We start from the raw sequence: 16,225 nt of genomic DNA, 5'->3' as shown, positions 1-16,225 counted from the left end.
TTCTGGCTGAAGATTGTAGCAAATGTTTCAGCCTTATCTTTTGCACTGACTTGTTGAGCTTCCACATCATTGAGGATGGGGATATTTGTGGAGCCGCCTCCTCCTCCAGTGAGTTGTTTAATTGTCCACCACCATTCACTACTGGATGTGGCAGGACTGCAGAGCTTAGATCTGATCCGTTGGTTGTGGGATCACTTAGCCCTGTCTATCTCTTGCTGCTTATGCTGTTTGGCATGAAAGTAGTCCTGTGTTATAGCTTCACCAGGCTGACATGTCATTTTTAAGTATGCCTGATTCTGCTCCTGGCATGCCCTCCTGCACTCTTCATTGAACCAGGGCCGATCCCCCTGGCTTGATGATGATAATGGTAGAGTGGGGAATATGCCAGGCCATGACGTTACGGATTGTGTTAGAGTACAATTCTGCTGTTGCTGATGGCCCACAGCGCCTCATGGGTGCTTAGTTTTGAGTTGCTAGATTTGTTTGAAATCTATCCCATTTGGCACGGTGGTAGTGCCACACAAAACGATGGAGGGTATCCTCAATGTGAAGGTGGGGCTTTGTCTCCACAATGACAGTGATGGTAATGCTAATCAATGTCAAGGATCAACAGCTAAATTCTCTCTTGTTGGAGATGGGCATTATCTGACACTTGTGTGATGCGAATGTTACTTGCCACTTGTTAGCCCAAGCCTGGATGTTGTCCAGGTCTTGCTGCATTTGGACATGGACTGCTTCAGTGTCTGAGGAGTTGTGAATGGTGCTGAACATTGTGTAATGATCAGCAAACATCCCCACTTTTGACCTTATGATGGAAGGAAGATCATTGATGAAGCAGCTGAAGATGGTTGGGCATAGGACAGCACCCTGAGGAACTCTGGCTAGTTTACATTCATATTTCAATTTCTGGTTCTTTGTCAATTCTTTTACAGGTACCTAAAACTGTCAATATTCAGAATTACTACTCTTGACCATGGTATAAGCCTCTTTTTATTTCTCAATGGATTGTACTAATGTATTCTGTTTCAGAGTTTGGTGTTCACCTGGCTGAGCTGACAGTGGATCCCCAGGGTGTTCTGGCTATACGGCAGGTATGTGTGGAATGTCATGGCAATATTGGTCTGGAGCAGGCTAATGGGGCAAGGGAGTTTGAGCTTCATGCATTTAAGTTTTGGATTTTTTGGCTTTGGTGTGAATTTTAGTTAATTTATATCTGAACATTATTACAACAAAACCTGTATAAACAGACACTCCCAAAAAGGCACCTCCAGAAAAAGACAGATGCTTTACAGAGAGATCCTCACAATATTAGATGAGCACTTGAAATGCCATAGCATACAGGGCTGTGGGCCAAGTGCTGGATAATGGGATTAGAATAGATAGGTGCATGATGACCAGCACTGCCACGATGGGCTAAAGGGCCTGTTTTTGTTCTGTATAACTCTGACTCTTCGACCCAGATAACTGGCATGGTAAAATAAATAGGAAGCACTCCGAAACCATAGACACTCACAAAAAAGAACAATGGACAGCCTTCAAAGCACCAAGCCCTCATACGGCTTAAAAACAAGATAAACACACTAATGCCAAGTGGTACTGAGTTTTTTGGAATGGAGAGTTCTTTATCCAGCACTCATAGCGACGGAGAAATTGCTATATATGAAGGCCAAATATTTGCATGGCTCTTCCCCAGGAATAGAGAGGCTTTCCTGGTGCTGGGAAAGAGAACTCTCCATTCTTCTGAGCATTTCTGGGCATTGTACATAAAATGATCATTTCAAAAATAAAGGACAACTGATGCCAGTCCCTAAGGTGTCCGTAATGTATATGTTTCCCTGTATTAGCTGAGCTCAATGTGTGGTTTGATCCACACAGCACAGGCTATGTAAGAAAGTTTATTCAGTTTAGCAGCTAGAAGCAGGCAAACCATCTGTCACAAAGGTTTTTTTTCTGTACTATCCGTGAGAAACAGAGGGCTTCAAATTCCAGAAATGTCTTCTCATCATATGTTGGAATGGTCCTATTGCTTTCACCGGCCAGGGGACCTACACCTAAGATGGTACTGGCAGGTTGGCTTGACAACCAATTACTGCTGAAAACAGCTGGGTCAAAGTCAGAGGTCAAACCCTTGACTTGGAGTTGGAACAGAAAGCCAAAGTGAAACAGATGGAACTGTCTCTCTCTCCCCCTAACTAGAGCTGATTAGTTTGAGATCTGTCAGGCTGTAAGCTTAATTTTTCCCTCTAAGGTATAGTGTGGCATACTTTGCTTTTTTGTGTGATAAAATTCAGAGCAAACTGTATTTGTGTGTTAGATGTGGAATAAATTAGTTTGTTAATTTGCATTTGGCTTTCCCTCAGTGGTGTGTTGACCAGTCTTTCTTCCAAGGGTGGGAGAAAAAACACAGGGACACGTGATTAATGTCTAATGTACAGAGTGTGGGTTTATTATTGTAACTCTGGGTCTTGCCATTGTATGTTATTCAAAATTGGACAGTAAAGGTAAACTGATCATAAGAGACTTGGGCCTGCTTATGGGCAAGGCCAGTGACACTGAACACAACAGAATATTGAGTTTGGATAAACAAGTGTAAACAAGTGATGCTGTGTTTATTAAGGAATGTATATGATCACAGGCATTTAACCACACTCTCCTTCTCCACAGTTGGCATCTGTAATTCTCAAACAGTATGTGGAAAATCATTGGTGTAATCAGTCCGAGAAATTCCATCCGCCTGAGACCACTGAGAGGGTAAGATGCCACGAGAATGAGTCTCATACTAACCTGTTAATGGAAATTATTTTTGACAGACAGCTGGGAAAACAGGGTGAAACATTAGAAGAGAGAAATCAGGTGCACAGGGGAGTGGGAGAGACAAGTAAAACTCGGGTAAAAAATAGTTGAATGGTTCAGAAATGCAAGCGAATAGTAAAATAATCTGGGGTTGGTGCAAGCACATAAATGTATGTAGTAATACAATTCCTGTAGAGGAACCCCCAAACGGGGCTGATAAAAGGAATTGAGGGACAAGAATTTTAAAATTTTTTTGTAACAGTCAAATCCAAAACTAACATATAATTTATCTGTAACAAAAATAAAAATACCTGGAAAAACTCAGGTCTGACAGCATCTGCAGAGAGGAACACAGTTAACGTTTTGAGTCTGTATGACTTCAACAGAACTAAGGAAAAATAGAAAAGAGGTGAAATATAAGCTGGTTTAAGGTGGGGGCTGGGACAGGTAGAGCTGGATAGAGGCCCAGTGAGAGGTGGAGATAGCCAAAAGATGTCATAGACAAAAGGACGAAGAGGTGTTGAAGGTGGTGATATTATCTAAGGAATGTGCTAATAGGTGACGTTAAGGGTAGAAAGCAGGATGAGCAAGGTACAGATAGCCCTAGTGGGGGTGGGGTCGGGGGAAGGGATCGAAGTAGGCTAAAAGGTAGAGAAAAAACAATGGATGGAAATACATTTAAAAATAATGGAAATAGGTGGGAAAAGAAAAATCTATATAAATTATTGGAAAAGGGGCGATCGGAAAGTGGGTGGGGATGGAAGAGAGAGTTCATGATCTAAAATTGTTGAACTCAATATTCAGTCCGGAAGGCTGTAAAGTGCCTAATCGGAAGATGAGGTGCTGTTCCTCCTGTTTGCGTTGAGCTTCACTGGAACAATGCAGCAAGCCAAGGACAGATATATGAGCATGAGAGCAGGGTGGAGTGTTGAAATGGCAAGCGACAGGGAGGTCTGGGTCATGCTTGCGGACAGACCGAAGGTGTTCCGCAAAGCGGTCGCCCAGTCTGCGTTTGGTCTCTCCAATGTAGAGGAAACCGCATTGGGAGCAGCGAATGCAGTAGACTAAATTGAGGGAAGTGCAAGTGAAATGCTGCTTCACTTGAAATGAGTGTTTGGGCCCTTGGATGGTGAGGAGAGGGGAAGTAAAGGGGCAGGTGTTGCACCTTCTGCGGTTGCGTGGGATGGTGCCGTGGGAGGGGGTTGAGGTGTAGGGGTGATGGAGGAGTGTCCCGGAGGGGATGATTCCTGCGGAATGCCGCCGGGGGGGTGAAGGGAAGATATGTTTGGTGGTGGCATCATGCTGGAGTTGGCGGAAATGGCAGAGGATGATTCTTTGAATGCAGAGGCTGGTGGGGTGTTAAGTGAGGACAATTTACCTGCATGCTTAGTTTTATTTGAGTAGAAGTGATGGATTTCAGTTGAAATTGTCAATACAACAAAGATGGGTCTCAAGCATTCCCACTTGGTATTTATGGTGTTAATCTCAGCTACTAAGTCCCACAGCTCTGTATTTCCGAGGTAGAGACTCAGTTCTTTACTCGTACAACAGTACAGGAGGAAGGCTCAAAGTCCCTTCAGACAGCAGTCTCACCACATCTGATTTCCATAAGCCCTGAAGGCGTCCTTCCAGACCTTCACTGCTTGGCTCCTGGAATCCATCTTTTTGGCCGCCTTTTCCCAGCTATGGTCTTCCTTTCCCAGCTATGGTCTTCCTTTCCCAGCTACCTATGGTCTTCCTTCCTAGCCACCTCCCATTTACAGCTTCACAATTCTTTTACTGAACTGTTCCTTTTTCCTGACCTTAAGCCCTGAGGAGTCCTGCCTGTTTCTGCTCTCTTCTGAACAAACTGACTCCTTGAGAAACCTGACTGGTTTGTAGCATCAGCAGTTCTGTCTGCTTCTCCCCCATTTAGAATTGTGTGTGTGGTGTTGGAGGGGGGGTGGTTCCACAGATCACTACTTGGGCTGAAATTCAAAAGCTCTATTAGCTGCTATTTGCCTTTTCTGGTTATGAAGCTCCGATCTCAACATTAAGTCACAGCCCAGTTCATGGCTTTGCCTCTTATCAGAAACTCATCTCCATAGTAACCAGGATTCAGGTTAATTTCTCAAGAGTCTAATGATCTCATAGCCAGGAATCCCCTTTTCAGAATGCTCTTTAATTTCACTTCAAGTTGAAGGGATATCTCACAAATTCAATCTTTTGCAAAATAGAGTTCATAATTTTCATGCTAAATAAGGGTAGTGAGCTGCAGGCATAAGTTGTCACATGGAACCACAAAAAAGTGCCAGTAATAAATCTGGCTCATACAAGGGAGGATTGGGAACTTAATATTCCTGGTGCAAGTTATTCAGGAAAGATGGGGAATGGAAAAAAGGAGAGGCGGTGGCAGTTTTGTTCAGATAGCTCTTTTAGCAGAGGGAAGAGATGGTGGAGCTATGGGGTCAAAGAGGGAGCCTATTTAGTTAGTATGTAAGATCTAGGGTTCACTCTAACTTAAGTTGTAATACTTGAATCAATGAGAACTGCTAGAATGAGATGGGAGTTATCTAAAGGAGCCTGCAGTCCCGACTAGCTACGGACCATTCTTGAGTACTAATATGTTGTCACAGGTTTCACAGAATTTAAGGTAATTGCAATAAACACAAAATAGCGGTATTCAGCAAAAGGCTCTCGACTTCCAGTTGACTGTGGCACTGCCTCTTGTTCCGTTGACCGAAGTCTATCTACTGTTTTTTCTTCTTGTTTCATGTTGCATGCCTCGCTACTGAAAGTTGTTGTTGCTAGCAGCTATCACAGTGCATGATCAATAGTATCCTTTAGTGCTGGTTGGCTCAAGCAACACTTTGTCCTTGATTGGTTAAGTAGGACATGATCAATGTTTGATTGGTCTCTTAAGGGTGATGGTCACCTTACTGATGTTACTTGCTTGGCCTAAATAGCCAAGTGGTTATGGTAATGGGTTTGTAACCCCAAGATCAAGAGTTCAAATCTCACAATGGCAAACTATGAAACAATGTAACTTCATCTGAAACAGATGGAAACAGGTTTACTCAAAAGAGTATCAAGAGTTCAAATCTCACAATGGCAAAACAATCAAGAGTTCAAATCTCACAATGGCAAACTGTGAAACATGTAACTTCATCTGAAACAGATGGAAACAGGTTTGTACTCGAAAGAGTATCAAGAGTTCAAATCTCACAATGGCAAACTATGGAACAATGTGACTTCATCTGAAACAGATGGAAAACAGGTTTGTACTCGAAAGAGTATCAAGAGTTCAAATCTCACAATGGCAAACTATGAAACAATGTAACTTCATCTGAAACAGATGGAAACGGATTTTAAGCTTGGCCTAAGTAGCCAAGTGGTGATGGTACTGGGCTTGTAACCGTAAGATCAAGAGTTCAAATCTTACAATGGCAAACTATGAAACAATGTAATTTCATCTGAAACAGATGGAAAATGTGTTTGTAAAAAGCTTGGCCTAAATAGCCAAGTGGTTATGGTACTGAGTTTGTAACCCCAAGATCAAGAGTTCAAATCTCACAATGGCAAACTATGAAACAATGTAACTCCATCTGAAACAGATGGAAACGGGTTTGTACTCGAAAGAGTTACAACTGAAGATGCAAATGTAACAAAAGTCAATGGCTGCATTTTAAGAGCTTGGCCTAAATAGCCAAGTGGTTATGGTACTGGGTTTGTAACCCTAAGATCAAGAGTTCAAATCTCACAATGGCAAACTATGAAACAATGTAACTTCATCTGAAACAGATGGAAACAGGTTTGTACTCGAAAGAGTTACAGGAGATAAGCTTGGCCAAAATAGCCAAGTAGTTTGCTTGGCCTAAATAGCCAAGTGGTTATGGTACTGGGTTTGTAACCCCAAGATCAAGAGTTCAGATCTCACAATGGCAAACTATGAAACAATGTAACTTCATCTGAATAGGAACAGATGGAAACATGTTTGTAATTTAGGCTTGGCCTAAATAGCCAAGTGGTTATGGTACTGGGTTTGTAACCCTAAGATCAAGAGTTCAAATCTCACAATGGCAAACTATGAAACAATGTAACTTCATCTGAAACAGATGGAAACAGGTTTACTCAAAAAGAGTATCAAGAGTTCAAATCTCACAATGGCAAACTATGAAACAATGTAACTTCATCTGAAACAGATGGAAACAGGTTTACTCAAAAGAGTATCAAGAATTCAAATCTCACAATGGCAAACAATGTAACTTCATCTGAATAGGAACAGATGGAAATGTGTTTGTGCTCAAAAGAGTTACAAATGCTCCATGCTTGGCCTAAATAGCCAAGTGGTTATGGTACTGGGCTTGTAACCCCAAGATCAAGAGTTCAAATCTCACAATGGGAAACAACGTCACTTCATCTGAAACAGATGGGAACGGGTTTGTACTTGAAAGAGTTACAAATGCTCCATGCTTGGCCTAAATAGCCAAGTGGTTATGGTACTGGGTTTATAACCCCAAGATCAAGAGTTCAAATCTCACAATGGCAAACTATGAAACAATGTAATTTCATCTGAAACAGATGGAAATGTTTGCAGTTGGTTTCCTGGTACTGAGGAGAGAAGGTGTGTGGTGTTGGTGTTGCTGCTCCTCAGTGTTTCAACTGTTTCTGCTGCTGCCTTTGGGGTTGTTGCTTCTGCTGTGTGCTGCTGCTGCTCCTCCAGTGCTGCCAAAGGAGAGAGAGGGAGAGAAGAGAACAGTTGCTACTGTTGCTACAGGACAGGAAGGCCAGGAGGCCAGGATTGAGTTGGAAAACAACATCCTAGGTGGGTGTCTGAACTGTGTATTTTTGTTTAAGGTGGGGGCAATTAAGGACTGTGTTTTTGTAGGGGGAGGCAAGAAGACTGCCAGAGGAGTTGGGGAAGGAAGAGCGGGAGGGTGTGTGTGTGTGCTGAAACCATCTTTCTGCCACCCCTCCCCCCAACCCAGCCCTTTTCCCAGTAAGGCCAGCAATAGCTGGTGAAGACATCGCCTCCCCCTGCCTGAAGAACATCAGGCCCCCACCCACCGTCCATCCACCATCGAGGACACCCACCAGGACATTTACCTCTTTCCCTCCTGTGCCTCCCTGTCTTTTACTCCTCTCCCTCCTCTCCTCTCCTGCCTAAAAGAGGGGAGGTTGTTTCTACCTCTCTTCCCCCACCCCCTTTCCTCCCTATATTTCTAAAAAAAAATAAAAAGAAAAAAACAAAATGGCCAATCCTTCCCGGGGTGGGCGTGGCTCTGGCCCTAAGGCCAATTCACCATCACCTGTGGCCGGGCCCTCGAGGGCTAATGTGGAGGCGGTTTTGTCACCGGTGGCAGGGCCTCAAAAAAAGAAAACTTATGCGGGGGTGGTTGCTTCTGCGGCTCCAGCTGCTCCCGCTGCCCTGTCACCTTTCCGCCTCCTGACCAGGGCCCTTGGGGTAAAGAGCTATGCTCACCCTGAAATGACAATAGAGGCCTGCGTAAAGGCTATGGCTGGGGTCGTCGGCCCCTCAGCCATTGTCGCGGCCTCTAAAATGTATGGGAAGGCCATATTCTTCTTGAGGTCCGAGCGGGCGGTGCACCTCGCCCTGCAAAAAGGACTCACTGTGGGCGGGACTTTTCTGGCGGTGGACCCCCTTGAGGCCACCGCCCGGAGAATTATTATTTCGAACATCCCGCCTTTTCTATCCAGTGAGCTCCTCCTCCCCCACCTTAATAAATTGGGGGAGGTCAGGTCGGGGGTTGCACCAATCCCGCTCGGCCTCAAGGACTCGGCCCTCCGCCATGTGTACTCCTTCCGGCGCCAGGTATTTGTCCGCTTGGCCCAGGAGGAGTGCCTGGAGGGGGCCTTCGTTATCAATTTTGAGGGGACCGCCTATCGGGTCTTCTGGACCGTGGAGGGCGTGCGGTGCCATGCTTGTAAGGAGGCGGGGCACGTGAGGAAGAACTGCCCCGCCTCCAAGGCTACGAGCCCCACCCAAGTGGCCACGGCTGGCACCGCCCCTCCTCCCCCCGCCACCACTCCATCTCCCTCCCCGCAAGGGGAAGCGACGCCGGCGGCCACTGCCATCTCGGCTGCCGGTGAGGCGGGGGGAGAGCCCCCACGCCGTAAGAAGGCGCAGAGGAAGACCCGCAACCTGGAGGCGGCCCCTGAAACGCCCCAAAACCCCCAAACACCTGCAAGCACCGGCTCGGGGGAAAAGACAACATCCGGCCCCGGCGTCGTGTCCGCGTGTGCTCCCGGGCCCGTGGGTGCTAAGGCGCCGAGTGCTGGGCCCGGCGTCGTCCCTGCGCGTGCTCCCGGGGCCGGCGGGGAAGGGACGCGGGACCCCGAGCCGGGGTATCTAACACCCAAAACCCAGAGGGTGGAGTGTCCGGGAGGGCTGGACAAGGAGGAGGGGGCCTCGGAAATGGAGGTCTCCCTAGCCCCCAGCCTGACCCGGAAGAGACGTCACGCTTCGGAGGAGGAGGTGGGTGATGCCTAAACTGAAGAAGTTGGGTGTGTCCCTTCCCCCGATGAAGAGGTGGTGGCGTCTCCACCAAGTAAAATCTCGCCCTGTCCTCTGGGGGAACTCAAAACCCCTGCACCGACTCCCACCACTATTACCCCTGTCAACCTGCTGCAGTCCCCTGAACAGGGCCCCTCGGGGGTCACTGAAGGCACCTCCCTTGAGGTGGTGCCCGACTCAGAGACCCTCGATACCCCCGAGGTACCTTCTGGCTCATCGGGGGACTGCAACTTTCAAAATTTAAAAAATGTCAACGGGTCATTGGGTGGCGGCGAAAACGAAGGCCTTCCCGCTCCCTCCCAAACCTTAGCACCGGGCGTCCTAGTTTTAGGTCAGGAGCTTGTCCTGAGCTCCCCGGACGACCCGGTGCCGGGAGGAGAGCGGGCATCAGAACTGCCGCTGCCCTCTGACCCAAAACGTTTAGAGGAGTCCAGAGAGGACCCCTCTGGCCTTGATCCTGGGGGTGGGATCGAGGTACAGGTGGGGCCAGCTGGCAGCTCCGAATCAGCCCCCGTACTCAATGCGGGGGAGGGGTCGGAAGCTGGAGGCGACGACCTGGAGGAGGACGGGGTGTCCGTGGTGAGCGCTGGAGATTACGCTGAGTCGCTCTCAAGCGAGGCGGTGGATCCCCTGGTGCCCTCCACTGACTCCCCCCTCATCCCCCCAAGGGAACTCCGGGACTTTTTGGCGAGTCATCGCGGTCGCCGAGACAGGGTTCAGTTGGCCTTGGACCGGTGGCATTCTTTTCCGCTGGTGTTCTGGTCCACTCGCGAGGCTCTCAAGTCTCCTGAGTTGGATAGGAACGCGCGGCGGAGGGTCCAAACGTTTCTCGCTGGGCTCCTGAAGGAGAGGAAGGACTAAAAAGTCCTCTTCTTCTTTTTAATGACTTAAGGTGAAGGTTTGATGTACCTTTGACAATGAAGACGACTATAGCCAGCCTCAACATCCGCGGCAGCAGGGCCGCACAGCGCAGGTTCCAGAACTTCTCGGTCCTCAGGGACGGGAAGTATGCGTTGTGCTTCCTGCAAGAAACCCATACCGTTCCGGGAGACGAAGCCACGTGGCTCCTGGAGTGGCGAGGGGGGGTCTACATGAGTCACCTAGCCTCCAATTCTGGCGGGGTGGCTATCTTGTTGGCCCCGCATTTTCAGCCGGAGATCTTGGGGGTCAAGGAGCCAGTGCCAGGCCGGTTGCTGCACCTGACTGTGCGTCTGGGGGGGGCGGTGCTTCACTTTGTGAATGTGTACGCTCCCCTGGGCACGCAGCAGCAAGCGAGCTTCTTTGAAGAAGTGTCCACTCATCTCGGCTCCATCGACGCTGGCGAGTGCATCGTCCTCGGGGGGGATTTCAATTGCACCCTCGGGGTCCGGGACCGTCACGGTACCCCGCACTGCACGCGAGGTGTGAGTAAGTTGCGGGACCTGGTCAGGTCCTTCGACTTAGTGGACGTCTGGCGAAATCTCCATCCTGACTCCAGCGTGTTCACCTTTGTGTCACCTGGAGTCGGAGCGTCCAGACTCGACCGCCTTTACGTTTCGAAGGCGTACGTGTCCTGCGTTCCGGCTGCTTCTATACAGCAGGTTCCGTGCACGGACCACCGTCTGGTGTGGGCGGAGCTCACTTCGTTCTGCGCTCGGACGGGGTCCGCGTACTGGCATTTTAATAACCTGTTGTTGGAAGACCAGCGGTTCCTGGACTCGTTCCGTCGCTTCTGGACCGGCTGGAGAAGGAAGCGGGGAGGCTTCCCCTCCTTGAGGCTATGGTGGGACGTGGGCAAGACTCACGTCCGAGTTTTCTGTCAAGAGTACGCGAAGGGGTCGACAAAGAGACGCAAATCCAGGGTCGAGGAGTTGGAGAAGGAGGTGCTCGACCTGGAGGCACGTCTCCGTCAGCCCGACGCGGACCCGGCCCTGCGGTCGGTGTACGATGAGAAGAAGGGCGCGCTGCGGGACCTGCAACTGGTCGGGTCTCGGGGCGCGTTCGTGAGGTCGCGGATCTGTTTCCTTAAGGAGATGGACCGTGGCTCTCCCTTCTTCTACTCACTGGAAAAAAGGCACGGGGTCCGTAAGCAGCTCTTTACGCTGCTGGCCGACGACGGATCACTTGTCTCGGATCCGGAGGGCATCAGGGCCATTGCCCGAGATTACTACACTGCCCTGTTCTCTCCGGATCCGTCCAGTGAGGAAGCTTGCAGAGTTTTGTGGGAGGACCTGCCGCAGGTCGGCCCGGAGTGCGCCGGAAAGCTCGACTCCCCTATAAGTCTGGGGGAGCTGACCGGCGCACTCGACGGTCTTTCTAGGGGCAAAACCCCGGGACTAGACGGGCTGACCGTGGAGTTCTTCAGGGCGTTCTGGGACGTCTTGGGGAGCGACTTCGCGGGGGTCCTGGGGGAGAGCATTGCTACCGGGGAGATGCCCCTTTCGTGGCGCAGGGCCGTGATTGCCCTGCTGCCGAAGAAGGGGGATCTCCGCCTTCTTAAAAACTGGCGCCCGGTCTCCCTCCTCAGCACGGACTACAAAATCTTTGCCCGAGCCATGTCTTCCCGGCTCGGCACCGTGCTGGGCCACATGATCCACCCTGACCAGTCCTACACCGTCCCGGACCGAACCATTTATGATAACATCCATCTGGTCCGGGACATCATCCACCATTCCCAGAGGGCTGGTCTGTCGAGCGCCTTCCTGTCTCTCGATCAGGAGAAGGCGTTCGACAGGGTGGATCACGAATACTTACTCGGAACTCTGCGAGCTTTCGGGTTCGGGACGCATTTTGTCGCCCGGATCCGACTTCTGTACACTGCCGCGGAGTGTCTAGTGAAGGTTAACGGGTCCCTGACGGCGCCCCTTCGCTTTGGGAGAGGGGTACGTCAGGGCTGCCCCCTGTCTGGCCAGTTGTATTCTATTTGCGTGGAGCCTTTCCTGCGCCTCTTGCGGAGGAGGTTGTCGGGATTGGTTCTGCGCGGGCCGGGCATCGGGGTGGTCCTTTCGGCTTACGCCGATGACGTGCTCCTTATGTTTAATGACCCGGCTGACCTGCGGAGGATGCGCGAGTGCCAGGAGGTCTACTCTGCCGCTTCTTCTGCCAGGATCAACTGGGGTAAGTGTTCTGGACTCCTGGTCGGTCAGTGGCAGATGGATCCCCTACCCGAGGAGCTCAGGCCTTTCACCTGGAGCAGGACCAGCCTCCTCTACCTGGGTGTCCATCTCTGCCCCGCTGAGGAATCCTGGCCGGCAAACTGGCAGGAACTGGAGACGAAAGTCACCGCTCGCCTGCGGCGCTGGACAGGACTGCTCCGAGTGCTATCTTACCGGGGTCGAGTTCTGGTCATAAACCAGCTGATCGCCGCCATGTTGTGGTATCGGCTGGTCACTTTGACCCCTCCCCCGGACTTTGTCACAAGAATCCAGAGATTGTTAGTCGACTTCTTCTGGGACAAAAGATTGCACTGGGTCGCTGCCGAGGTTCTGAGTCTCCCGCTTAGGGAGGGTGGTCAGGCGCTAGTGTGCCTACGCACACAGGTGGCGACTTTCCGCCTTCAGACCCTGCAGCGATACCTCTACGTTGAGCCTCCTCCTAGATGGTGTGCCCTGATGACGTATTTCTTCCGTCAGGTGCACGGCCTGAATTATGACGTGCAGCTCCTGTTTATAGAACAGCTGGGCCTCGGTGGCTCCTTGCAGGCGTTGCCCGTCTTTTACCAGGACCTGATCAAAGTCTGGAAAGTGGTCGCCTCGCGACGCAGCTCTCCCCCGTCAGGAGTAGCGGCTATCGTCAGAGAGCCGCTGCTCAGGAATCCGCCCCTCCGTCCTTTTCAGTGGTTGGCGGAGAGGAGGGCTGTGGCCGCAGGGGTGACCAGGATCGGGGACGTGCTGGGTGGCGGAGGACTGGGCTGGATGCTCCCGCAGGAGTTGGCGCGACGCGCGTCTGTGAGTGTCCAGGTCGCAGCCGATGCCATCCAAGACCTGAGAACGGTCGTGCTCGGACCCGACGTTATTTTGGGTCTTGAGGTGGCCCAGGTGCGCGGTGGTCTTCCGTCTGAGCGTTCCCCTGTTCGGACGGAATTCCACATTGGCCCCAAGCCCCGAACCCTCCCTCGGGTGCTGGTGCCCCGCAATATGAGCCGCCTCGGGGACATGCCCTCTGTGCCTTTTGGCACAGCAAAGAGGGGCTTTTTGTATGGACTGCTGCTGCACACCTTCCATTTTCTCGCCCTTGTCCGTCGACTGGACACGCCCTGGCGTGCCTTGTTGCCGTCCGGCGGCGGAGGCCCTCGATGGGAGGCCCTCTACGGAGGTGTCCTCCCCCTTTCTATCGGGGACCTGGGTTGGAGGGTGTTGCATGCAGCAGTCCCTTATAATAAGAGGATGCATAGGTTCACGGACTCTCAGGACACGTGCCCTTTTTGCGGTCTTGTGGAGTCCGTGGACCATGTATACATAGGGTGTTGTAGGCTGCACTCCCTTTTTAGTTATTTGAAAAACCTTTTATTGATGTTTTGTTTGCACTTCAGCCCCACGCTCCTGATCTATGGGCACCCGGTGCGGAAGGGGGTCGGGAAGGAGGAGAACCTCCTCGTGAACCTGCTCCTGGGCCTGGCCAAGTTGGCCATTAACAGGTCCAGGCAGCGGGCGATCGACGGGGGAGTCCCGCCCGATTGTTTGTCCCTCTTCCGCGGCTACGTTCGCTGCCGGATGTCCCTGGAGAAGGAGCACTCTCGAGGCCTTCCGTGCTCGGTGGGCACCGCGGGGACTGGGGTGTTTTGTTGACCCCTTTAATCACATTTTGATTTAAAGTTTGTAAGTTTCCTTTAAACTTTGTTCTTGGTTTTACAGCTGACCTGAATTAGGGGCTGTGCCTGATTTATCCCAATTTTGTTGATTTGGTTTTCATTTAAAAGATTATCAAGAGTTCAAATCTCACAATGGCAAACTATGAAACAATGTAACTTCATCTGAAACAGATGGAAACAGATTTTAAGCTTGGCCTAAGTAGCCAAGTGGTGATGGTACTGGGCTTGTAACCGTAAGATCAAGAGTTCAAATCTTACAATGGCAAACTATGAAACAATGTAATTTCATCTGAAACAGATGGAAAATGTGTTTGTAAAAAGCTTGGCCTAAATAGCCAAGTGGTTATGGTACTGAGTTTGTAACCCCAAGATCAAGAGTTCAAATCTCACAATGGCAAACTATGAAACAATGTAACTCCATCTGAAACAGATGGAAACGGGTTTGTACTCGAAAGAGTTACAACTGAAGATGCAAATGTAACAAAAGTCAATGGCTGCATTTTAAGAGCTTGGCCTAAATAGCCAAGTGGTTATGGTACTGGGTTTGTAACCCTAAGATCAAGAGTTCAAATCTCACAATGGCAAACTATGAAACAATGTAACTTCATCTGAAACAGATGGAAACAGGTTTGTACTCGAAAGAGTTACAGGAGATAAGCTTGGCCAAAATAGCCAAGTAGTTTGCTTGGCCTAAATAGCCAAGTGGTTATGGTACTGGGTTTGTAACCCCAAGATCAAGAGTTCAGATCTCACAATGGCAAACTATGAAACAATGTAACTTCATCTGAATAGGAACAGATGGAAACATGTTTGTAATTTAGGCTTGGCCTAAATAGCCAAGTGGTTATGGTACTGGGTTTGTAACCCTAAGATCAAGAGTTCAAATCTCACAATGGCAAACTATGAAACAATGTAACTTCATCTGAAACAGATGGAAACAGGTTTACTCAAAAAGAGTATCAAGAGTTCAAATCTCACAATGGCAAACTATGAAACAATGTAACTTCATCTGAAACAGATGGAAACAGGTTTACTCAAAAGAGTATCAAGAATTCAAATCTCACAATGGCAAACAATGTAACTTCATCTGAATAGGAACAGATGGAAATGTGTTTGTGCTCAAAAGAGTTACAAATGCTCCATGCTTGGCCTAAATAGCCAAGTGGTTATGGTACTGGGCTTGTAACCCCAAGATCAAGAGTTCAAATCTCACAATGGGAAACAACGTCACTTCATCTGAAACAGATGGGAACGGGTTTGTACTTGAAAGAGTTACAAATGCTCCATGCTTGGCCTAAATAGCCAAGTGATTATGGTACTGGGTTTATAACCCCAAGATCAAGAGTTCAAATCTCACAATGGCAAACTATGAAACAGTGTAACTTCATCTGAAACAGATGGAAACGGGTTTGTACTCGAAAGAGTTATCAAGAGTTCAAATCTCACAATGGCAAACTATGAAACAATGTAACTTCATCTGAAACAGATGGAAATGGGTTTGTACTCGAAAGAATTACTGATGTTACTTGCTTGGCCCAAATAGCCAAGTGGTTATGGTACTGGGTTTGTAACCCCAAGATCAAGAGTTCAAATCTCACAATGGCAAACTATGAAACAATGTAACTTCATCTGAAACAGATGGAAACAGGTTTACTCAAAAGAGTATCAAGAGTTCAAGTCTCACAATGGCAAACTATGAAACAATGTAATTTTGGGCTTGGCCTAAAAAGCCAAGTGGTTATGGTACTGGGTTTGTAACCCCAAGATCAAGAGTTCAAATCTCACAATGGCAAACTATGTAACTTCATCTGAAACAGATGGAAACGGGTTTGTACTCGAAAGAGTTACTTTGGCTTGGCCTAAATAGCCAAGTGGTTATGGTACTGGGTTTGTAACCCCAAGATCAAGAGTTCAAATCTCACAATGGGAAACTATGAAACAATGTAACTTCATCTGAATAGGAACAGATGGAAATGTGTTTGTACTCGAAAGAGTTACATAGCTTGGCCTAAATAGCCAAGTGGTTATGGTACTGGGTTTGTAACCCCAAGATCAAGAGTTCAAATCTCACAATGGCAAACTATGAAACAATGTAACTTCATCTGAAACAGATGGAAACAGGTTTACTC

The 16,225-nt window shown here is 49.0% G+C and overlaps 1 protein-coding gene across 3 annotated transcripts in view; it reads left to right on the top strand.

The window, feature by feature from the left end:
• The window catches only part of ipo9 (importin 9), a 141,347-nt gene that overhangs the window by 55,679 nt on the left and 69,443 nt on the right, over window positions 1-16,225 (top strand). For 2 of the 3 annotated variants that reach the window (XM_041195955.1, XM_041195954.1), the window contains exons 2-3: window positions 1,030-1,091; window positions 2,665-2,751. In XM_041195955.1, coding sequence (XP_041051889.1) covers window positions 1,030-1,091; window positions 2,665-2,751 — 149 coding nt within the window. Of the gene's footprint in view, window positions 1-1,029; window positions 1,092-2,664; window positions 2,752-16,225 lie in introns of those variants that run through there. The other variant, XM_041195956.1, reaches the window with a different exon arrangement.

Source organism: Carcharodon carcharias, chromosome 9 (assembly GCF_017639515.1).
Source record: "Carcharodon carcharias isolate sCarCar2 chromosome 9, sCarCar2.pri, whole genome shotgun sequence".
Taxonomy (NCBI): domain Eukaryota; kingdom Metazoa; phylum Chordata; class Chondrichthyes; order Lamniformes; family Lamnidae; genus Carcharodon; species Carcharodon carcharias.
This window is presented reverse-complemented; position numbering and strand designations above follow the sequence as displayed.